This window comes from Paramormyrops kingsleyae, chromosome 5 (genome assembly GCF_048594095.1).
Source record: "Paramormyrops kingsleyae isolate MSU_618 chromosome 5, PKINGS_0.4, whole genome shotgun sequence".
NCBI classification, from domain to species: domain Eukaryota; kingdom Metazoa; phylum Chordata; class Actinopteri; order Osteoglossiformes; family Mormyridae; genus Paramormyrops; species Paramormyrops kingsleyae.
This window is the reverse complement of record NC_132801.1, coordinates 15470586-15495621: the sequence shown is the minus strand read 5'-3', so window position 1 is coordinate 15495621 and position 25036 is coordinate 15470586. Positions and strand designations below refer to the sequence as shown.

The 25036-nt window shown below is 38.9% G+C and overlaps 4 protein-coding genes across 10 annotated transcripts in view; all 4 read right to left on the bottom strand.

The window, feature by feature from the left end:
• The window catches only part of fdxr (ferredoxin reductase), a 32021-nt gene extending 18270 nt beyond the window's left edge, over positions 1-13751 (bottom strand). Inside the window, exons 1-3 of one of the 2 annotated variants that reach the window (XM_023836885.2) lie at positions 13647-13751; positions 13220-13310; positions 12730-12827 (exon numbers count right to left, since the gene is read on the bottom strand). In XM_023836885.2, the coding sequence (XP_023692653.2) occupies positions 12730-12827; positions 13220-13298 (177 nt within the window). In that variant the 5' untranslated portion in view covers positions 13299-13310; positions 13647-13751. The other variant, XM_023836886.2, reaches the window with a different exon arrangement.
• An 843-nt stretch (positions 13752-14594) lies between these two features.
• LOC111856716 (uncharacterized) lies at positions 14595-16994 on the bottom strand. Its single transcript, XM_072712221.1, has 4 exons — positions 16813-16994; positions 15830-16183; positions 15129-15256; positions 14595-14902 (listed from the first exon to the last, which is right to left on the bottom strand). The coding sequence occupies exons 1-4, from the start codon at positions 16877-16879 to the stop codon at positions 14822-14824; spliced, it is 630 nt and encodes a 209-aa protein (XP_072568322.1). The 5' UTR covers positions 16880-16994; the 3' UTR covers positions 14595-14821.
• A 790-nt stretch (positions 16995-17784) lies between these two features.
• Positions 17785-25036, bottom strand: part of LOC111856696 (uncharacterized) — a 29225-nt gene continuing 21973 nt past the window's right edge. The window contains exons 1-5 of one of the 5 annotated variants that reach the window (XR_011991727.1): positions 19918-20001; positions 19374-19459; positions 18939-19241; positions 18687-18728; positions 17785-18402 (exon numbers count right to left, since the gene is read on the bottom strand). Coding sequence is in view for 1 of the 5 variants with exons in the window: in XM_072712217.1 (XP_072568318.1) it covers positions 18185-18402; positions 18687-18728; positions 18939-19185 (507 nt within the window). In the remaining 4 variants the exon portion in view is untranslated. The other 4 variants (XR_011991729.1, XR_011991730.1, XR_011991728.1 and 1 more) reach the window with 4 other exon arrangements.
• On the bottom strand, positions 20919-24573 carry LOC140590859 (nuclear prelamin A recognition factor-like). 2 transcript variants are annotated; one of them, XR_011991726.1, is made up of 5 exons: positions 24133-24573; positions 23139-23288; positions 22724-22814; positions 22086-22243; positions 20919-21809 (listed from the first exon to the last, which is right to left on the bottom strand). XR_011991726.1 is itself a non-coding variant. In XM_072712216.1 (4 exons), exons 2-4 carry the CDS (start codon positions 22747-22749, stop codon positions 21568-21570), a joined length of 426 nt encoding a protein of 141 aa, XP_072568317.1. In that variant the 5' UTR covers positions 22750-23288; positions 24133-24573; the 3' UTR covers positions 20919-21567. The 2 variants fall into 2 exon arrangements, 1 of the variants encoding a protein (XP_072568317.1); XM_072712216.1 differs by having other exon boundaries at positions 22724-23288.

Genomic DNA, 25036 nt, shown 5'->3' with positions numbered 1-25036 from the left:
TTTGAAATTAGAATGTAAATTGGTCAATAAATAAGGTTCCTCCCAAAAACAAAAAGAAAACAAAAGATGAAGAGAACAAACAGGAATTTAAATAAGAAAACAACAGGAAATAATCAAATGTAAACAACATGCAATTCCTTATTGCAATTATAAACAAACTCCACATCTTTCAGTGCTGTTTAGGATATTGCTTTAAATTGCAAGTCCTCACTATGTTACGCGAATGTGCTCTAGGTATCATGGATTTTGCCTCAGTGCAAAGCCATTACAGGGCGGCTTCCCATCCAGTGTTCTGCGTTTTCATGCTCGGTGCTTCCCAAAGCCTGTCACGGGACCGTGCACTAAAGAATGTCATCATCCATGAGATTAAATGCTGTTTTTTTGGTCAAGATACACAAAGATAAAAGAGCAATCTAAGACCTGTGAGAACAGATTATGGATAAATGGTACCAAAACTATTTCAAAGACATCAAACATTTTTTTAGCAACTTTTCAGAGTTCTAAAGGAAGACAAGGTCTTGGAAACCAATGGCTAAGACCAATAACCTGTAAGGCATTCTGGAGAAAGGGCTGTTATGACCAGCTCCCATCCCAGTCCACAGGGCTCATCCACTTGCCTGTGACAACTTCCAGAGGTGGTTCACAGGCCATAATTTGTTCATGAATGACATAATGCTTAAGTATTAGGGGAAATTGCGTTAAACACAAAGAAGCTAACAATAGCTAAGAAGACAATCATGGTAATGCAATAAACCTGGTGGAAACAAAGCCACTTCCTGCACAGTAGCATTCTCCGCTCTGCCTGTTCTTATTCAGTTTCGATTGTGTCACTCGGAAAATGACAAACACAACACCACATTTGGGTCAATAACTTGTGAAATCAGTCGACTTCATGGACAATGGCAGCATCTGAGGCTATTTCCTAAAGGCCAGCGTTCTGCCATTTTTTGCTGCCTTGTTGGAATTTGGTACCATAGCAGACATCTTCAGTTATATCTGTCAGTTTTTGTTACTTTTCCAAAATATCCCACCTATAGTCTTGAATGAACATTTGTATAAGCATTTATGCTATCAAAATAATTGTCCTGTACTTTAAAAAGAGATGCAATCAGAAACAGTTACTTATTTTCAGTGTGGCAACAGTTTTTTACAAGTAGTTCTATGCTGCCAAAATCCTACCTATAGTTTTCAGTAGGGTAGAATGTCATGTCAAAGAAGTGTAACAAGTGTATCAAATATTTTGACTTTAATTAAAACAAAGACCACAATTTAAAGTCGTCTAAACAAGCAAAACAAATGCACGTGTGCTGTCGAGTTTGATGGTAAAATCTGGTCCCATATTTACAGAATTTGGAAGAATACAAGCAACAAATTAATCACCTGGATTGTTATATAAATAAACATAGACAAAATATGAATAACACCACGTTAAACTGCAAAAAGTAGCAAAAATTTTCAGGCATTTTAAATTCTAATATTGATTAACGCATGTGCTGAAGCTTTTGGGAGCAGTTTCTGTTGGGTAGGAAAAAAGGGCAGAACATCTGTTCATGCTTCTCCACACGTGGACATGGGCATACACATGTGATGCAATTGACGTAAATGCATTTCATTTGCGGTTGAACGCTTGCAGCACCAAGATTTTGGCTGCATCTGAAATTGCACAATTCAAAACTACATTGTGCAAAAATAGTGCACAAGACATAATAGTGTGCCTGAAGCCATAGTGCACATCGCTTAGTGCCAAAGTTAGTTCCTGGATGGCACTCTACATCCGATCAAAACCCGAAGTGTGCGAAAACTACACTATTCAAATCTACTCTCAATCTATGTCCCATTGAATTTGTAATAATGAAAGAAAAACTTACCACTACATTCCATTGTATGATTTTTCTCTGTGGAAATGCAGCCTTAATTTAAACATCTACTGGCATGACGGTGAGTAAACAATGGTAATGTTTTAAGGTGAAGTTCTTTTTAATCATACTGAAGCCCTTACCTCTATCTCATCTCATCTTAGACTATTATAGGAATCATATACCATGACATTAGAGATACAACTTATGAAAACTAATTATAAATATACATTTCAATCTGCTTTGCCATAAAAATGGAGTGAAAGAAGGGTCTTCTGAATATAGCTGCACTACCCTAAATATGAAAGGCAAAGGAAAAGGTGAAGAGAAAATATAGCAAAATATGTGGAACAGAAGAAAAGATGCCACCACCTGACACTGAAGGCCCATTTGCAGAAATCACTAACAGACCAAGCAAACAGCTTACAGTCACAACAATAAGCCTCTCTATCTCAATATGCATTTCTAAAAGAAACACTATATCTAAACTAAGGGACCATGTAAAATGAAATATTCTACAATGTTCATGAAAATCATAAAGTCAGAGCATAACTTTAATATACCTAAAAAGATTGTCAATTGTTCAACACATAGAATAGACACTGTATTTTACTATAACATTTTCAAAAAAGTTTGAGAGAATGACCCATTGACCCAGTTAGGATCAACTTCCCATGACAAACTGTATTATAACTTTGTATACAGGCGCGGATCCAGAGGGGGGCGCACCCGTCGCACGCCCCCCCTATTTTTCCATGAACAACAATTTTTGTTGCCTAGAGATTCGCACCTACAGCACTCGCTCTAGTGGCTGCGCCCCCCCTTTCCAAAAATCCTAGATTCGCCCCTGGTATATGTTGGGAGAGACTTAGACATAAATCTTAGTACATAAGACTTTACCTTGTAAACATGTTTACATTGCTTATCAGCACGACCGCCATCTCCAGTAACTTTCCTCAGTCCCTGGCATGAGACAATACAGTACCTGACAATGTGATCTTCCAGTATGGCTGGCTCCCACTTCAGTTGAGCAATAATCACTTAATCTCCAAGATCTGTGGACTGAATTACCAAAGGATCTAGATAGCAGATTTAAAAACAGAGCCAGACCCAGTTGCGACTTTCTATTGCTGGGAGGGCCACCACAGTATCTGGGGGGGGATTTTGCAGATTTATTAGGTTAACCATGTGGGTCAAGCTTGCTTGGAGCCAAGAATGAAAACCACATAGATTAAAGGCTCACACTGAGTTTGAATGTGGTTTAAGTGTGGTCTGGATTTACTGATTTATATTTTACACACAGACTCATAATCCGAACAAAGAGGTGGCTCCTAATGGCACATTATACATTTCTGAGATAAAGCCAAACTCCCCCGATAAAGAAAAGAAACAAGAAAATGTACATAACAAAATAAAGCCTGTTAAAGTCCCCAGAAAATGTGCCCTAACTCTCGATTTCTCTCAAAACTTCAGCCCAAACCTTTCTGAAAAGATAGAATGTCATTTGGAAACAAAACAAGTAAAAACCACAAGGCAGGGCAGTGTGTGGCTCAGTGGGCTAAGCCTGTGTGCCAGTAATCACAAGGTTGCCGGTTCAAACCCAACCTCAGCATGTCTGTGGCTCCAAGTTGATGGAGGCGTAAAAAGAATTTCCCCATGAGGGACAATAAAAGGTTAAATTATTATTATTATTCAGAGTGAATGCAATACAACCTATTTATGTTTAAAACTAAAGTAACAGCTTCTCACTGCTAATTTTTGCTCTAAATATTTTATTCATCATATTGGGGAAAAAAATCAAGAAATGCTTGACCTCCTCTACTCATTGTTTATAAAGAAACTGGTTACCAACACTGCTTCTCAGGATGATGAGGATCCAGGAAATGTTTGGAAATGGGTCAGTAGTATAAAAAGTAATTACCTGCAACAAACAGCTGCAGTATTGCAAGTTCAAATGTACCAAAACAAAACATCATGACAGTAATACTGTAGTATTATACTAGTATATACACAATACATGCCAGAAGTCTGGGCCCACCCCTCAATATCTAACAAAATAAATGATGCACTGCTTTTTCAAAGTTTTATTACAGGAAAATATTAGAAATACTGAAATGTAACTGGTTTCAAAGTGTAATATAGCAATTTACTATGCATTGTAAGTGCAATTTATTGAATGCGTGGGCCTGAGTATGAGTTTCATCAAAATAACCACCCCTTGCCTTAATCACAGCAGCAGAGATTCACAGCATCCTTTCCAGAAATCTTCGGAAATAACCTTTCCAGCGCCTTTTCAAGCATGCATGTGGATCAGAAGAAAAGACTCCTCCATCTGACACTGAAGGCCCATTAGCAGAAATCACTAACAGATTAAGCAAACAGCTTACAGTCAAACAATAAGCCCCTATATCTCAATACCCATTTCTAAAAGAAAGACTATATTTAAACTAAGGTTATTGGCCCAACTTGTCCCATGGATGAAATTTCATCCATCAACAGAACCTGCTCCCAGTCCTGAATACTCCAGGGTTTGTGTTGTTTAGTCTATAATAGTCTCTTTTTCTTATTAACACAACAAAGTTATTGTGGTTTTCTGGCAGCAACTCTGCAGTCCAGCTGCTCTCAGTCTTTGCTTGACCATATCAAGAGATACCAGTTTCCCTCTGTTCATATTAATCACAATCATCAAACCATTACAGTCATCTTCCAATTTCTTTTGTAAGTCACAACTAAGTGTTGATTTTCAGCCTTTGATGTCACTTTCCTTGCCCATTGTCTGGCCTGTAGTGTATTACACAAGCAAGGAATAACAAACAAAATCACAAGAGCTGCGTTATCACTCATGCTGGTGTGCAATTTAGTAGCAGAAAGAAGCATTCACTACAATACTACAATAGAATCAGCACCAGTGGAACTATTCTGGTCAGCTATCAAGAAGTTTATCTACAAACATATACTTTCGCAAATGGAACAGGACAATATTCAGTAAAGCAGTATGTGTAGTTAATCAGGTTGTGGAATTTCTGGAGAGCAACTAAGTTTAAGCTTTTAGCTTATCTAATTTTCTGTGTTCCTATGGAAAAATATTAGGTAATGCTTTACATTAACTGCACCTTCATAATGCATTTCTAATACATTCATAGAACATTTGGTGTACCTTCATAATGCATTTCTAATACATTCATAGAACATTCGGTGCACCTTCATAATGCATTTCTAATACATTCATAGAACATTCGGTGCACCTTCATAATGCATTTCTAATACATTCATAGAACATTCGGTGCACCTTCATAATGCATTTCTAATACATTCATAGAACATTCGGTGCACCTTCATAATGCATTTCTAATACATTCATAGAACTTTCATAATCAGCATATACTGTAAGTACTTAGTATGTAAGTGACATCTTAACATACTTTAACAGCTTTAAACAGCTTTGATAAACATTATATGATTTTGCTTATATATATTTATTTAAATATTACAATATTTGTTATTACCATATAATATTTATTACATTTACATGCTGCTTATGAATGTTCTATGAAGACATTTTAAAGGCATTATGAATGTGCAGTTAATGAAAAGCATTGCCAAATATTACAACTTAAATGTAGTTTCCCCCTGTTAAGGACACTAAGTGACTGGTAATCACAACTGCAATTGCTTTGATAAAAGATTTTACTACTAGATCTCCTGGTGAGGTCATATCCTCACATGGGGACGTTACTGCTATGCAAACGTCACAAAACTTATCCTCTCCTTTCATCCATCAGACACACAAGTCTCCACGTGGATCTCTGCATGTCTGGCTGGCATCTCATCATGTCTGACAGCTTACCAGCTGAAATTCAACCCCAGCAAAACTGAACTGCCGATCCATCCCCAAACCAGGATCTTGTGATCATTCCTTGACAACTCTCTAATTTGTCCTTCAGTAACCACCCGTAACTTTGGGGTAACTGTGACAATCACCCGTCCTTTTCCTCTCACATTACTAATCTTTCCTGCTCATGTCGATTTTGCCTCTTCAACATCAGAAGGGTTTGTCCATTTCTTTCTACACTGGCCTTCCAGCTACTTGTTCAGTCTCCTGTCATCTCAAGACTAGACTACTGTAACTCACTCCTAGCAGGTCTGCCTCTGAGAACCATTCGTCCTCTGCAGCTGATCCAGAATGCAGCTGCCCGACTCATTTTCAACCTTCCCAAGTTCTCCATCACCACACCATTGTTACACTCCCTCCACTGGCTTCCTGAAGCTGCCCGCATCGGATTCAAAACACTGATGCTTGCCTACAAAGCCAAAAATGGACCAGCATTCTCCTACCTAAAAGAATTCAGCTCACCCCACACTGCACCACACTCTCTCTGATCCTCCAGCACCGCTCGACTGGTCCCACCATCTCTTAAGGCGCAAGGAAGACATGCACCTAGACTTCTCTGTTTTGGCACCTATGTAATGGAATGAATATCCCACAGATGTCTGAACAGCTGAGTCACTGGGTACCTTCAAACAACAACTGAAAACCTACCTTTTTCGGAAGTACTTGGATTCAGGGCTGTGGAGTCGGTAGATAAATGCTCCGACTCCTCAGTTTCTAAATCTTCCGACTCCGACTCCCCAACTCCCCGACTCCGACTCCTCTGTATGTATATACTATGCTAATGTATTTTCTACATCCATTGAAGGAAAGGAAGGCAACATACATGTCATTTCACCACAGAACTACTGGCTAGGAAGCCAACACTCTACTATAATGCCAGATTAAAGACAAACACAATGAAAACAAGGTTTCAAGGGTAGCGCATAGCGAAGGGGAGCCGACGGAGCTGAGAACACACCAGATGATTTTTCAGGCGTTTGACGCGTGATGACTCGTTGAACGGCCGAAAAATCGGCAGTGCATCTGTAAATGTATGGGGGGCTTTAGGCAAGGTTCACAGTTCCCTGTAACAGTGGAACACGACACAATGGAAAGCGGTGCCGCGCCTTTCCTGTGCATTACATCCCATATAGTGACGCATACAGTCAATGAAAAGCATGCTTCATGGTAACTTGACATGTTCGTTTTGTGGTAACATTATGCACTGCATGCATTGGGCTTTATTCTTACAGCAGAGAAGTAGTTCATTATGACTGTTTGTGAATTGGGACATTTCAACTTATTTTTTTAATTCCCATTTAAATTTAGTAGGAGTCGGAGTCGGTTAACTTTTTGCCGACTCCGACTCCGACTCCAGGTACCCAAAATTGTCTCCGACTCCGACTCCTCGACTCCGACTCCACAGCCCTGCTTGGATTAGCACTTATATGAGGATTATACTCATTTTTTTTTTTTTTTTTTTAAAAGTATTACTTGCCAAAAGGGTTTTCTATAGTGATTGTATTCTTAGCGGGGTTCTATTAAACCACTGTTAGAATGTATTCATTGATGAGACTTCTAAGCAGCTATTTAAGTCACTCTGACTAAAAGCATCTGCCAAATACGATAAATGTAAATGTAAAGCACAGAATAACCTTACGAGGCTAACTTTTTTTTTTTATTTTACCCTGTCCTCCATATTTGATTTGTATTACTTAAAATGAGAACTATTGTATTCTAATTTTAAAATATGTGTTCATTCTATTTTCATTAAAATAAATAGAGTAAGTAAAAGTGGAACAAAAGCAACCATGAAAAAATGATGGCTTGTCTTTTTTTGTGCTCTCCCCTTAGCTTGGCTTCTCCCTCCTCATTACCTGAAATCTGCCTCACTTGGGTCAACCTTTTAAAAATCTGTCAGGCCTGAACCAGGGGGGAGAGGCAGGTGTACTTCTGTGTTGGTTTGTTTACTGCACCAATTTCTACATTGTACAGCAACTTATTCCTCACTCATCCAAACATGCACCACATACTACTGATCCTACTAATTCCTACTAACATTCTTGCATTAGTTATGGTCTTTGACTATATTTTTAGTTTTGATTCAATTAGGTTTCTTTAATAAATCCTTACGTTTTCTAAGTTAAACAGGTGTGTCCTCCAGACCAGTGTTTCCCAACCCAGTACTCAGGGAACCCTGGACAGTCCACGTTTTTGCTCCGTCCCAGCTCCCAGCCAATCAGGAACACTGAATACCTGGTGCTGGTGCGCTGGGAGCTGAGAGAAAGCAAAAACGTGGACTGTCCGGGGTTTCCCAAGGACTGGGTTGGGAAACACTGCTCCATGCCATCTCTACCTGGTGATAAACTGAACGTGGAGAACGAGGAGGAGGCCAGATGGACCAGGACGACCCAGAACAGCTTTCAGGGTTTGTGGGTAATATCTGGCTGAAGATTCTCTGTGAGATGAAGTCAACCCACACCTCTGGAAGAATGTCTTCTGCATGCTGAGTGAGATCAGGGATACTGAGTCCAAATCGACCATGTTCAAGGCCTCAATTGTTGAAGTGACTACAAAGAGCCGTGCTTAGAAGGCAGTTAATGCCTGTCACAGGATTAACTGCCAGTCAGAAATTCAGTCCCACTCCGGCCCTGACTACTTTGCCCTCATTTACTTCACTTGCTCAAAGTCAGACATATAATTCAGCATATCAGACAAAACAATGAACCTCTTTGTTGAAATTTTCACAAATTTTGAGCTTCATTGGTTATTATCATATGGCAACCAAAATAATGCATTACAGACCGAACACTTTGCCTTAAGTATATCTTAGTAATGAAAGACCTTTCAAACACGTACATTTATACTATGTTGATGCATGTCAAAATACCGTGTGGAGGCGTTATTGAGGGTAAAATACCATGTGGAGACATACTCTGTGTCGCAGTTTTTTGCTCCTGCCATGAGGGTAAGACATTTGTCATGACCATGCTGCTTTCTTCTGTTTGCTCCGCTAATCTACGCATCCAACTACTGACCTCCCTTACATCCTCCATAGCTTCCCGGGATGTTTCAGGCTGCTTCCTATATCTAATAGGCCAGTGGTTCCCAAACTGGGGGGCGCAGAGGTATTGCGGGGGGGCACACCAATGGGATAGCCTGAGGGGCATGTGCCACCCTAAAATAATCTCTTCACAGACTGGACTATTAAACAAATAAAGCAGCGCAACATTACAGTAACTAACAATAAATAAACCACTAACTTACGTGTACTATTAGAGCATTTATGTCATTTATTTAAACTTTATTTTGCCAGGTAAATTAACTGAAAACCAGTTCTCACTGTTTTACGTGATATTCGGGAGAAATAGCAGATAACGCATCGGAACTTCCTGGGATACAAATGTCATACAAACGTCACGTTTTTCAGCCAATAAGGGCAAAGTTGTGTCGTCACGGAGGCTGTTCCAGTTTGTTCAGCCAGCTGACCAGCATGATAGAGTAAGTCTTTGTCCCGCTGATGTTCCATTACGTCTGTAATGATTGCATGATGTCTATGTGAAGCCATCTAACATCATTAGCTTGGCCAGGGAACAGTTGACTGCATCCAGCTATACGAGTTTTCGTTATGATTTAATGACGCAGTCTGTGTGCGCTTTTGTGGACTTGGGGCAAGAATTACACATTGTGCCCTAGCATATACTGGGAAATATGGGGCACTGGGGCCACAGCCTTTGTTTGATCCCTTTCTGAATGCAGTAAGTTAGCTGCTTGGAACAAAAGTATGGGAGTCGGTCTCCATCAAGAATGTGTTCCAGCCCAAGACACACTGAAGAGATTGTAATCGTCCACATGACTTGAGGCTGCTTAGAAATCCCCCTAAACAAGCCAGACATCTCGTGTCACTTGCTTGGCATGCTGCTACCGCAAAACACACCAGGAACAGTGGAGGGAGAATGCTGCCAATTACTAACGATGCTGCACCCAGTATTAGTTTCTATGTAAGGCAGAGAAAAGCTTGTAAAGACCTGGATTTCCTGTCTTGATTGCCCCTGAAATATGGTCCAATCTGCATCTAGGTCATGATTTAAAAAAAAAAAAAAAAAAAAACACATCTGAATGAATAAGAGTCACAAAATGCATTTTTCAAATTTATTTTGACAACACTTTAAACAGTCAATGACTGTGCGGGGAAAACACATGAAACGGTGGGGTGATTTCTATGAAAAGGTGTAAACGGAGTTAGGTGTTCTGTTGACATTCAGGTGTATGTTTAAGGTGCCCTTCCATAAAAACCACAATGTTTACACTAACCAAAAGACACTGCTTGTCACAATAGAGAGATGTTGAAATGACTCGGTCAAGAAAGACTTCATAAGATAGTATAAGACAAGAGAGTGGAGTTGTTGAGGCAAAAAAGACCTAAAAATTCAAAGGCTTTGCTACTTTCCCTTAGAATTGTGCATCATTGGTGCACACTGAACTATGACAAAAATCCCTATTAATAGAAGAATATAAGGGTTATAAATCTGTAGGCATCTCATAAATCTATGCCCAAGACTTCAGAATAAAAAAAAATACACTGACCAAGTGCCATGGAAGAAAACACTGCAAGGTGAAGAAAACAGGGTTTGGGGCTTTGGAGCCACTAGATGTAGATGGATCAAGGAAACAATGAATTATAGAAATTCTACAAAACAATACCAGGGTCAATAATCTGAAGCTCAATAGGAGTCGGGTCAAGGGAACCTGACAGTAAACCTAAACAGAAAATGTGCAACAAAATGACAATGACCATTCACACAAGGCAACCCATTCTATAAAGTTATGAGCCAAAATACCTGGTACAAGTACAGAAATATTTGATTGATGTTACTACTACTAACAGAATTCCCCCATAGGATCAAAAATGTTAATAGAAATATAAAGGTTTGTTTACTTTTTTCACCCCAGCCTTGAATGTTAATACACAAAAAACGTATGTTGTTTATTTCAATCAGACAGTTATGATTTATTATGAATATGGGATTATATTTTAGGAGAAATTAATATCAGATCTAGAGCTGTCACGATTACTCAATTATTTAAAAGCATCCATTATACTTCTCAATTACTTGGCAATATGGCGGAAGGAAGACGGCGCATAGCGGACGGGGGTTCAAATAAAGAGCGAAAGCATCAGCTGTGTGGGAGCACGTCACATTAAAAGTGAATGAAGGTGCAGTTGTATGTCAGTATTGCAAAGCAGAACTTAAACATCACCACAGCACAACTGCAATACAAATACATCTTAAAAGTAGACATTCAGGTTTGACAGACTCAATAATGTGAGGTTAGCCTTAGACACATGCCATTCTGGCTCGTGGAATAACCACTTTGACTTAAATTATTTTGCTTAATTTACTTCCTTTGATTCCTGTTTGTCAAAATACTCACTGCTAAAATGAAGATTAGCCCCATCCCTTAGTTGCATCATCTTACATAATACGGTACATAATATTAATATTATTTTTTTGTGAACATGTTGTGAATTTTGGGCAGAACAATATTGAAACCAATATTTAATATCTGCCAACATAATCTGACAAATAAGCTGGTGGTTCCGTGAGCTGTGCAAGCAGACACAAAGCAGTGCCAACAAATCACTTACTCCTAAACAATATAATCTCTACTGAATAAAAATTTTAAAATATTTGGCATTATTTTACTAAATAACATACAGTGGAAGACGAATGTCTTTTAGTGACCATTTCTTGTTTGCTTTTCTCCTCACTTATTTTTATTTTCAGATGTGCCACACAGTCTATGAGTAAATCCAACAGCAAGGACGAGAATAATTATGACTGGCTCGGAGGACACATGCGGATCACACGCAAAAGCAGCGGCGGTAAACTTAAGACCAGGGGTCTCCAACTCCGGTCCTGGAGAGCTACTATCCAGTAGGTTTTCTGTCCCACTTGGCTTCTGATGAGCCACACCTGTTCCTGGTATTTAACTGAGAACAGGTGTGGCTCATCAGAAGCCGGGTAGGATAGAAAACCTACTGGACGGTAGCTCTCCAGGACCGGAGTCGTTGACCCCTGCTTTAGACTATAAACACGCACAAGCACACACACGCAAACATATATATATACATATAATAGAAAATGTTGAATAGGGGCCATAATTAAAATTGCAATGTTACCAAAGTTTTGTTTCCTATGACTAAGTAAAAATGTTTTAGGGCATATTGATGGTCCTTATCTTGGTCCTTGTGATGCAACAACTGCATGGCAATGAAATGTTATGTCAATATCAACATCGCACATCGTGCAAGCCTATACAATGAGGGCGGCACAGTGAGTAGCACCATGCAATGATTGGTTGGTTCCTGCCTCGCATCAGTTGCAATGTTTATATTAAAAGAATCATCAGAATAATCGGTAGCTTACTCAATTATTTCTATAACTGATACTGACAGCCCTGATCAGATCAATGCAAAGGGCTACCAATTCACGGTTGGGACCAAACATTTAGTCGCTAAAATACAGAAAGGTGATTGAGCAGCCATTCATTGTAATTTTTTATAACCATGTGAGTTTGAAATGTAAGATACATGCAGAACGTGTGTAGCTATTACTAAAAGGAGCTAAACAAGAACAATAATTTAATTGTACTGATGGAAACATATAAAGGTGATTATAACTGGATTTCATTTGCACTCAAACTTCTCATGATGCTGGCTAAATGGAAATGTAATCATTTCTGGCTTTGGGGCATAATGTGCTTCAACGAGTTTGAAGAAGGAAAAGTTATTAAAAGACCTCTAAGTTAATCAGTAACCAAGAGGTAGAAGATTGTTTCTGTCAGGGACAGTGGTGGTTCAAGGCAGCCCCCTCATAACTTTTTACTGGATTAGCAGTTGTAAGATTGATGGCTGGATGATTACATTCATTACATTCTTGAAATGACAAAGAAAAAAAAAACGGCAGAAAAATTAAGCAAACCAGTAAAGAAACTCACCTTCAGTAGATGCTGAGCAGTATAGAAGCCTGCTGGTCCTCCACCAACAATGCACACCTTGGGGCTGGATCCAGATGGAGAGGTTAGCTTACGAACACCTACACAGCAGAAAAGAGCAGGGCTTACTACCAAATGCACAACTTAGAACGTCTTAAAAAAAAACAGATTTCAATGGATAGCTGGCAGTTTGCAAAAGGCATGAAAGTAACAATCATGATAACAGGTTGTCATACTTGTGCCTTGCAATTGTGGTTAAAAGCAAACACATGAATGGACAGATGGATGATTGAACGGATGGACGGACAGACAGACAAACCCAACGACGTCATTCAACCATCCAGTGCCGTTTTTAGACTTTGTCACCTTACTGACAATACCAACTACTGAACAGCCACATTACAGTAGTTAAACATTTATCAGCAAACCACCGCTTAATAATTGCTGGGTGACACAGGTCTTTCTACTCTTAGAAACTCCACCAGAAACTTACCAACGATCTGACTGGTCCTAAGATACTTGCTATTTAACAGCGATTTACATCTTAACACACATATCCTGCGCAAGTTCATTTTGGTGCAATTCTGTGGAAAAAAAAACGAATTATCTTGAGCGGGATCACACTATTTTATAATACAGAACATACGTTCATCTAAAACATAATAACAGTTATAATATATATATTACGTACAGCGAAGATAATATATCGTTCTTTTGTAAAAGTTTGTACCCATGTAGCGCTTAATTTCAATCTAACGTGCTAATAACAGAGACGGTCAGCTATCACGTGTAATCTAAGGACTGTAATATCCTAAAGCAGACTCTCTCTTTCGTATACATAAGTAGTTGTTATTTATCAATACAGGTTTAACTACCATCATTCATTCTGACTATTTAAAAAATATAACCCTACTATTTACCGGAGTGATCCCGAGGTGCGCCGTCCTGCTGCAACAAGAACCTTCACACAATGGTTCCGGGCGGCGGCTGATTTATTAGCGGTACCAGCCGGCACTTATCTCCGCACGGACCCAAACGCTATCAGGGATATCAGCAAAAAGCACATCTCGTACCATCCAAGGACATACGGTCTGCCAAGGACGACCCTGGTTTGTGTGTGACCACATTTCAAAATTACTGACTCCCCCTAATATGTAACATACATTCATATAACTCCTACTATATTCTGATTTTTTATTTACTTTTGAAAATTTATTTTCCTTTCCAACATAGGTTTTATTTATTTAAATTTATTTTATCTTCCAACATATGTTTTTATAAAGTTATAGATTTCTATAGATTTCCCGCTGGCTAGAAGACCAACTGAGGAAAATAGAATCCAAAAAAGCTAAGAACTAGTAAAACAATCATAAATCAATAATAAAGAGATTACTATCTGCATTTAACAATCATTACACAAAAAGTATTTTTTTTTGCTGTCAGGTTTTAAAAAGCCAACCATTTCAAAGATGGATGGATGGAATATTTGCATTTCAAAGAACAGTCATCACAACAAAACTTTAAATTGAAAAGGCAAGATATTTTAAATCTTGGCTGTGTAAACATAAAAATACAATGTTCAGGAATAAACAAATCAGAATTCTTTGTTAACATGTAACAGCAAGGTTAAAGAGGAATTGTTGCCAGGACATTTATTTGACAATACAATTTTAAATAAAGCTCCATTGTAATTAAAAGGTTCACAACGATTCTCCATAATTGAAAATAGATCCTGTTTGACATTTCTATGATGCATATTTAAAATTGTATTGCCAAATAAAGGTTTTAGAAATTGACACACATTAGCTGTTTTGCTAATGCCCACGATTGCTTGCTGATATAAAATTAACATATTCTCAGAATCAGAATCAGAATCAGAAAAACTTTATTTATCCCGGAGGAAATTGCTCAAATTGCATAAAACACAATAAGATACACAATATAGGTTTTTTAAAAGTTCACTACAAGACACACAACAATATATGCAGGTAAAGGCAGAAACACATGCACACCAGTATGTAGGGCTGCACATCAAGAAAGCTAAGTTTTTATTTTTTGGCCTAAAGTGAAGATGGCCTCCTCCGTCACTTTGGTGTCAGTATAAAAGTGAAGCACTGTGCTGAGGGCAAATGCAGAACTGATTGTGGCTCTTCCTTGGGCTGTATGCTTGTTTAGCCTGTAAGGACACATGACACAGAGACAGTCACATCAACTCACACTGGAAGGCTGGGCCCACTAAAGAGGGAATGAGTGAAAAAGCAATTTTTGTACATTTTCCAAAAACATACACATTTAATACATGTTTCTGCTCCATCCTCGGCTTGCATAAATAACCTTAAAACTGACAAGATCAAACAATAATTAGACTGCATTATGTATCAAGTCTGTTATCAGTCACTCACCCGTGTGCAGCACCACACCATTAAGCCAGCGAGGAGACTAACTATGATGAGCAGCCCAGTGAAACCCAGTAAGAATAGGATGCGATACATGGTGACATTTCTTTCACAGTCATCCTTAGGATCCCTCTCTGAACAGATGGATAGAAAGACAGAGCCTCAACATTAAATAAGCAAAACAGATACTGCATACAGTATTTGCCATTAGTTATGGTAGCTTAGGTGTTTAAATTTCCAGTAATTTGTTAAAATCATTTGCTTGTCATTTGTTAAAATACATCTTCGTTTGTTGTCAGACTTGGACTAATATGACCAAGATACTGCTCAAGTACAAATCATGAACAAATTTTGTAACTACATGAAACACATGAATTGTCATGATTGATTAATGATGAATGAACTATGGATCAGTATGTAACTAACACAATTTCCTGATAATTAATACATTACGTTAGAGTGTACTACTGGATTATTTGTACCCCCTCATGTAAAGTGTTACTGAAGCTTTTATACAAAGCAACATACAATTGGGAAAGCAGGACCAGCCAGTCACTGGAACCACTGGGGTTGCCCAGGGAATCAAGGGATGAAATCATACTGTTGATATGGGATTTGAACTGGCAATGTTCTGATGATCAGTACAACATCCTGGTCCACACACCACCCCAATTAGCATGTGAGCAAATTCCACACTTTCCATGTACCTCTGACAATAATAATTGTGTCTTCGCTTTGGTAGGTCTCAGCATCCATTTTTTGGGTGTTTATCTGTCTCCAGCTGCAGTAATAGCTGTCTGAGTCTTCCACCATAAGCTGTGACAGATGGAAGGTAAAATCACAGCACTGGCCTGTCATGGAGTGTCTGTGTTGGTACATTTTATTTATGTTTGTCTTCAGGTTGCTCAGAGACACGTAGAGTATCTCCGTGTCGCTATAGAAGCGCCTCTTCAGGTAGAGACCAACCAGGTTGTGCATTTTGGAGGAACATTTTATACTGGCTGTGGAATTGACCTTCATCAGAGAAATTGCTTTTGGACTTTGTAGGATCAAATGCTGTTCTGTGAGGAGAAGAAGATGGAGTTACAGATGAAACATGTTGTACAATCCACCAGTATCATAACATCATGTGATCAGATGTACAGAAATAAAAGCTTCTCTGTCCTTTCTTGCTTTCTATGCTTTGTTAACAGCATTGGTATTCCGGTACTTAACTTCCTGTTTTGGGACTGCAAGCGATTAATTTAAATACATGTATTCATAATAATAGCCAAAAGTTTGTTGACCCCTGTGGGAAAATTGTCCTTACACCTCCCTCAACTTGCTCTATTTTGTAGAGTAAGCTGTCTGCAAAGGGCAGCCACCTGTAGCAGCGCCCAGGGGGTTAAAGGCCTTGCTCAAGGACCTACGGATGTGCTGAGGCTGGGTTTGAACTGGCGATCTTCTGATTACAGGCACCCTACATGCATAATACCTTACAAATATCTTAGTATCCTGCCCTTAGTTACTGAACTGAAAAATTATGCATATTTTATTGTTAATTATCTTTAAATTAATTTCAGATCTATAGACAATAGGCAGTTGTCTAAAACTTGTTGAAATGACTACAGAGCATTTGTTATTTTCCAGTTCAGGTTTTCTTTGATTAGAAATCATTCAGCAATACAGATGTGATTTCTTCATCACTTACCTGACCAGGTACAGACGGCTTGAGTAGAGAAGAACCCTAAGAGGCAAATCCAATGGAGGGACTCCATTATCTGCCCACCCACCGATAATGCAGACGAGGGCTGCTGATTTTAAATGTAACAAAAGGAAACAGAGACAAGCAGTTCTGCTGCTGTTTAGCAGGAAGTGTGGTTTTGCTTTTTTTTTATCTCTGCTTTAGGCTTCATCTGCTCCTTTTCAGCTCTGTGTTTTACATGGAAACGCTGAGCATGCACTGACGAATGTGTGCCTACTGACCTCACTGCAAAGCAAAACATGATCAAAACAGCTCCTCAGCTCCTGAACTAACTCAGCTACACATAACACCTTTCCTACCACAATCACGCTGCAGAGCTCTATCCTACAGCACTACAACTGTTTTTGCAGAATGATGTTGTATTATTATTGGTTTTTCACACTGTTGTATAGTGACTACTTTCTAACAATCCTGCACCTTGCTGTTGTTGCATCACATCTGGATTGTTGTATTACAGTTGTATATTGTTACTGTCCAACATTTCTTGTTCTGCATCAAACCACATCCAATTCCTGTATGTTCTGCATACTGACAGGAAGAGGATCTGAGTTCAGAGTTAATGCTAAAATGAGGTATGTAAAGTAAGATGTAATGTGGATCAGGCTGTTTGACAGGAATTGTACATTGTGTTATTAAGTTATGTGCCGTTATTAATCAAATGATTTAAACAAACCAATTAATAAAAAGAAAAAAAATGGAGATTTTTTTTTCCCTAATCTGAGTAATGCTTTATAATTATATTGTAATCTGTTTTTAAATGCTATAACTCAAGAGTGTTAGTAACTGCATATGTTACACTATGACCATGTGTGAGCTTGATGAATCTTATGAAGACGTTACTAACCTAACAAATGCCCTTAAATTGCCAGAATATGTGAATTAAGGACTTCCAGAGATTGAAAATAACAATTGCAATCATCCTTGTGAAAACCTCATTTTATTCAATAGCTATTTACAGTTGATTAGCATCTTTATTTATTTGTATGAGAAAGACATATAGCTTTGGTGTAATATTTAAAAATATTATCAATCAACCAATCAATCAATCCATTAATCCATCCATCCATCAAGCCATCATCCATGACAGGACTGCAGTAACCTTGGAGCCTAGACCCAGTGCAAATAGTAAGTAATGCTGAAAACTCTGTACAGGTATAAAATGATCAGTAGTTCACATGGTGGGATTCACTGGAAAAAGTCCATGTTTAGGTGCAAGAAAATAAAATTTTCACTTCAAGAATCATGCTTCATTGATTCGCGTCTGTGCCCTGCTATGTCTGTAATAGTCCTTCTTCAACCCTGCACTCAGTGCAATTTCCTAGGGGGTTGTTTCCACTGGCAAACTGCTTTCAGGTTCAACCGTTTCTGATGTGGCGCATGAAAATGGAATTTTTTTCCTCTTCCATAAGACAAATATCCCCAACACAAGGACAGCTGTGAGAATCACAACCACAAACAGAACTTGATGGTGCCTCGATGTTCCTATCCCTTTTAGTTTTAAGGGGTCTGTCCTATTATGTGTCAATGTTTCAGATCCTGAAAAGAGAGACACATTCCATATAATGATTTCTGACATGGTAGAAATACTTGCCATTTTTAACTGAAAAATTATTTAATGACATAGTTTAAAAAAACTCAGTGTTTCTGTCTCTTGTATCTGGGGGGGAAACCCTTCATGTTTTAATTTTGTCACTGTTTTGGATTCTGAAAAAAGTGACACATTTCATATAATGATTGCTTAACATGGATAAGATACTTGCCATTTGAACTGAAAAATAATTCAGTGACATAGTTTAAAAATAAAAATCAGTGTTTCTCACCATTATCCCATTCTTTCTGTGCTGGAGAAGTAGTTTTCATATCTGTGGGAGTAAGGAAACATTTTTTTTTTTTAATCTTCCATCCATCCATCCATCCATCCATCCATCCCCACATTCAGCATGTAGCCCATCCCAGAAAGCCCATTGCATGACACTTTTGACAGGAATAATAGACCAGCAGTATAATTCAATAAAGTACAAAATGTTTAATATTATTTTGCTAAATGTACATGAATGTATATTAATATTTACCTGGAATCTCCAAATTGACAGAACCCGTAAGAGTCTCACAAGTACTAATTACAGTATAGATATATTCTCCGCTGTCTTCCTTTGTAGGGTTGTTTATCTGGAGAGAAATGTCCTGGGAGCTGGGATTCCATGGCTGCCTGAATCCAAAGCGATTAGATGTGTAGCTGGACCCATGGTATAGAGCAAGTGTTGATTCATTCTTAGTCCACTTCAGAAAAGTTATCACAATTGGACCTTCACATGGTAGGTGGCAGTCCAAAACTGCATTTCTCCTGTCAACGGAAATGTTACACTTCACCTCACCTAAAAAAATCAAACATAATAAACATACGGTAAGAAACTCATAATGTAAAGTAAAAGATAATCAATTAACACTTAAATAGTTTTTCAAATTTGGATTTGGGGAGTAAATTGGAGAGTGTGAGACATACACACCGGCTATGGTCGATCTGAGGCCAAACACAGCAAAAACAAAAAGGCATGGATGTGATACCATCTTCTTAGGTGCTGCTTCTGTATTCCTGAAAAGCAGTAGAAAAATACTCATTTCAAAAAGTTACTTTTCTTTTCTTAGCATATATTAATACATGGAAATCAATAAACTCGCAAAATGGTACAACTTTTTCCTGCAAGTATTAGTTGATCTTACATTAAAAACTCAAATCAGATCTTTGGTATGAATGTTCCTCAGGTAAAGCTGATTATTTCTATGTAAAGGAGATTGCAGAGTAGTTACATCATGATGCTGACAGTATGTCAGTATTTGCCACATTTCTTTATGCTAATTTATGCAGGAATATTCTAGTACAATAGAATCACCAATTTAATAACTATTGTCTTAAAGACAACAAAATCAGACAAATCTGAATAGCTGACATGACCATGATCTCAGTTTACACAGCACTCTATCAATGCCTCTGAGTTTTTCCTGTCCTCTAAAACTCCCAAGCAAATAAACTGCAGAGGAATACAGACTTACAGTTTGGTGACTGCACTCTACCAGTGTCTCTCTGAGGGAGAAATGGGCTGCAAAGCTGACCCAGACTAATAAAAAGGGGGAGGAGAAATACTTTCACTTTCACTCACATTCTGACTGCATTATGTCAACACCTTTCTCTTAAAGCCATGACAATTCCATATTTGATTAGTAAGCTTAGGCAAGAAGAAGGGAGCAAGTTGTAAGCTATGTGAGTGTATTGCAGGGTACACATCCATAGAAGATAAAGAGAATTACAGTGTATATGTGAGCAACAACTATATATTCTGTTGTCATGTTTTCAAATTACAGCCATTAAAGCCCTCTAGTGGTGAGTGTAGATCTAGATTTTCAATTTTATTTTTTATTCTGAATACAAGATTATTCTGAATACGGAGCCCCCGAAGTCACATAGAGTGATTTTTTTAGTTATGTATCTTGTGCGCACAAGATAAAAAAATCACTCTATGTTTAACCTTAAATTATTTTGTTTTGATTTTGCTTCATGCCATAAGCCTGAATTTCATCAACACTACCTGGTGCTTTCGATCATAAACATTTAGAACTACTGTAATATTTAAAGCAAAGACAAGAATAAATCAAGATTTCAATTAGCTACCGCTTCTTACTCCAAAACCCTGTCTCACGTTAATCAGCAGGGAAGCAGCAGAATAATGACAATGAAAGAGTGCAACAGTAAGGCTACTTATTGGTCACCATCACTTTTATGAGTTTTATTAAATTTCTAGCCACTTGTCAAGTGCTGATTCACGGTTTTACTCGTATTCGGGAGATAAAACACTTCCTGCTTTCAACATGTACATTAATGTAATAAACCACTAACTTTCCAATCTGAGAAGCCAGTGTCGTACATTTAAAAAATTACATTCAAATTATGTTTTAAAAACTGTTTCCTATTACTATTACTCTTATTTTTAACACCCCCCAGTGTTCGGTAAATAAAGATCAGGATCCCCCCCCCCCTCAAAGAACTCAGCAAACACTTTTCTGAAAGCATTTAATCAAAATGTACAAGATGCATGTTACCATTTGGCCAATAAAATTGAATTCCTAGTTTCTGTTGGGTGTTAATTACATAATACAGATTTTTAAAAATCCACACAAACAAAATCCATTTTAATGCGTGACAAGAGGGAAAACTGGTGGGAAAATGTACCAGACTAAATATTGCCTCTCTGCAGTATCCAATTATCCAATTATCCAATGATGTGTCAATTGTTTTCCCATGAAAGGTACAGGATTTTATGGGCAATGTAGTATGTGAACTGCATAGCTTTACAGCAGGATGTGTTTTGTGAAAATTTAACCATACTAAAATGTGCAATGAAATGTATATATTTCTCACTCCCCAAAATTCCTAAATTTGTCACAGGTTAAATACTACCAAATGAATCCACACTCCACTGGCCTGCATTCAGTGCAGTCAATGATTCTAGTTCGCACTGAACCTCATTGGTCACATCAGGGTCACTGCCAGTTAGATTGGCTTCCATTCCTCTTAGGCCTTCCTGGCAATATGGCGGTATTCTTGTGCTCTTTCATTCATGCGCGATGCATGTGATCAATCAACAGTCCCGCGGTGGCAGCACCTCGGCACTGGATCCCGGGTCCTTTGAGCAGTGGCCGTGCCCCTCAGCACTGGATGTCTGGAGGCAGCTGCTGAGACTGCCTCTGGCTGTACTGGGTGTGGAGAGCCTGCATGGTTCGCGGGGAGTCCTGGCCTTCCAGCCAGTTGTGGTACAGCCGCTGGATCTCGGGGTTCATCTCCGGCAGCCTGACGGGCAGGCTGCTGTAGGCCTCCTCCATCTGCTGCAGCAGGGCCTTATCCGCACGTCCGCCCTCCCCCTCACACTGCCCACGGCCATTCAGGCAGCCTGGCAATGGAGCAGTGGGAGTTTAGTTTAAAATATATAATTGAGCACAACAAACATGATCTGGAAGCAGGGTGGGGGGGAGGGGGCATGTATTGTAGATAGCAGTGTTGTAAATGCCAGCCCACCTGCCAAGAACCCAACTACTAGGTGTTTAATAATTTGCATTGATTTATTTAGCATATACAGTATTTTGACCCAATGAAACATACCCATCATATTTAAACACTGAAAAATAAGCATTGCCTTCATCAGTACGGAGCAATCAGCAAAAATGACCTCCTGGACAGGAGAGAACCTCTACCAGCTGATACGGGACCCTTCCTTTCCTCATGCGGTGCACCAGGGTCTGGATATTCCGGAAGCCATAGACAGCTGCAAAGTGCAGCAGGGTCTCCCCATCACGCTCCAGGGATACTTCTAGGAATTCATGATTCCTGGAACAGAAACAAATGTATGATCACACAGAGGGACGACAGCACATAGGAATGCAGATGGCTGGGAATTCACTGCAAAATGTCAGCAGACAAGCCATTCAAGACATCATCCATTACCGCCGCAGTGTAGGAAAAGCAGGAACACAACAGAAAGGTTATGGTTCATGCAGTGTTGTAGTACACAAGTCCAGTCTTGGTCTCAAGACCTCTTTTTTCACTGATTCAGACTAATGTCAGAATTGAAAACATTTTCACTCTTGTCTTGAATCTGTCTTGGACTAGAATGTCTGTGGTTCAGACTCGTAATTTTAGAACAAGATGCAAGTGATGTCCTGTGTTATTCCTCACACTCCTCCCACAATAATGATGCACATTAATAAAATACTGCAGTGAGGGGTGTGGGGGGCACTTGCTCTCTGGTAACTGATGAGCCGCCCCTGTGAAAGGGTGGGGAATGGGAGGTATTTTCTGCAAACTTACCTACTTATTTGCAGCTTCCGGTTCATGTATTCTCAGCTTTAGTAGAAGGGAAGGTTTGCACGGCACATGCTGCAGTTTTTACGTAAGACATCTTGGAAATACAAAACAACGTATGAATAAATAGTTTAAGCTGTAGCACGTGTATTTATCACGTAAATTCATATAAGAATTTCACAAGTCTCCCTGTAATGAAAATAGTGGAATTACCCAGGCATTATATGATAACATTAAACTGGTCGCCTGATTCTTTGAGCAGGTGTACACACTGATTTGAATGAGCCACATTTCCAAATGGAATGTGGAGGACATATTCATCTTGGGAAGGGCAAATGTGAAATGCATAGAGCACAGCAGGCACGTACGCCACTGTAAGGACACTGAAATTAGCCTGGGCTAGATAGGTGTTATTGATTACCTAGCTGGAAACATGGCAGTGGAAACATTTGGCAGCACACCATTAAGCCAGCGAGGACACTAACTATGATGAGCAGCCCAGTGAAACCCAGTAAGAATAGGATGCGATACATGGTGACATTTCTTTCACAGTCTTCCTTAGGATCCCTCTCTGTACAGATGGATAGAAAGACAGAGCCTCAACATTAAATAAGCAAAACATACTGCATACAGTATTTGCCATCAGTTATGGTAGCTTAGGTGTGTAATCATCTGTTAGTCATTTGTTATAATCCGTCTTGGTTTGCTGAAGTCAGATTTGGCCTAATATGACCCACATGTAACAGAACAGTGATCTTTTTAGCAAACACATGGTGACATTTTCCTTTAGGGGGGAACTTAGTAACTCAGTTACTACTCAGGTACTAGTCATGAACTAATATAGTAACTGTGTGAAATACATGAACTGTCATGATTGATTAATACTGAATGAACATGGGATCAGTATGTAATTTCCTGTTAATTAATACATTACGTTAGAGTGTACTACTGGATTATTTGTACCCCCTCGTAAAGTGTTACTGAAGCTTTTATCCAAAGCAACATACAACTGGGAAAGCAGGACCAGCCAGTCACTGGAACAATTGTGGTTGCCCAGGGAATCAAGGGATGAAATTACACTGTAATGGGATTTGATCAGGCAATATTCTGATGATGAGTACAGCATCCTGAGCGACACACCACCCCAATCAGCATGTGAGCAAATTCTACACTTCAGAAATTAAACAATATTATGGCTGCTGCATCATCCTAAATAGTCCTGGACATTTATCTGTGAAGGCAGTTCAGAAATGTTTGTTTGCTGCAAGACAATTTTTAAAGCAGTCTACAGCCTCCGCAGATCTCAGTTGAACTACAAGGCTTATGGAGCTGGGAAGTTAAAAACATGACATTATTCTAAACATTGTACATGAACGTTTGAAGGTTTAATGTGTCTGATCCTCTTCCCCATGTACCTCTGACAATAATAATTGTGTCTTCACTTTGGTAGGTCTCAGCATCCATTTTTTGGGTGTTTATCTGTCTCCAGCTGCAGTAATAGCTGTCTGAGTCTTCCACCATAAGCTGTGACAGATGGAAGGTAAAATCACAGCACTGGCCTGTCATGGAGTGTCTGTGTTGGTACATTTTATTTATGTTTGTCTTCAGGTTGCTCAGAGACACGTAGAGTATCTCCGTGTCGCTATAGAAGCGCCTCTTCAGGTAGAGACCAACCAGGTTGTGCATTGTGGAAGAACATATTATATTGGCTGTGGAATTGACCTTCATCAGAGAAATTGCTTTTGGAGTTTGTAGGACCAAATGCTGTTCTGTGAGGAGAAGAAGATGAAGTTACAGATGAAATATGTTGTACAATCCACCAGTATCATAACATCATGTGATAAGATGCACAGAAATAAAAGCTTCCCTGTCCTTTTATACTTTCTATGCTTTGTTAACAGCATTGGTATTCTGGTACTTAACTTCCTTTTTTGGACAGCAAAAAACTAATTTAAATACATGTATTTGTAATGCCTTACAAATATTTTAATATCCTGCCCTTAGTTACTGAACTGTGAAAAATAATGCACAATTTACTGTTAATTATCTTAAAATTAGTTCCAGATCGATAGACAATAGGTAGTTGTCTAAAACTTTTTGAAATGACGACAAAGCATTCAACTTTTCCCAGTTAAAATGTTTTTTGATTAGAAATCATTGGGCAGTAAAGATGCAATTTCATTACTTTCCTGACCTGGTACCTGGACTCCATTATCTGCCCACCCACTGATAATGCAGACGAGGGCTGCTGATTTTAAATGTAACAAAAAGAAACAGAGACAAGCAGTTCTGCTGCTGTTTAACAGGAAGTGTGGTTTT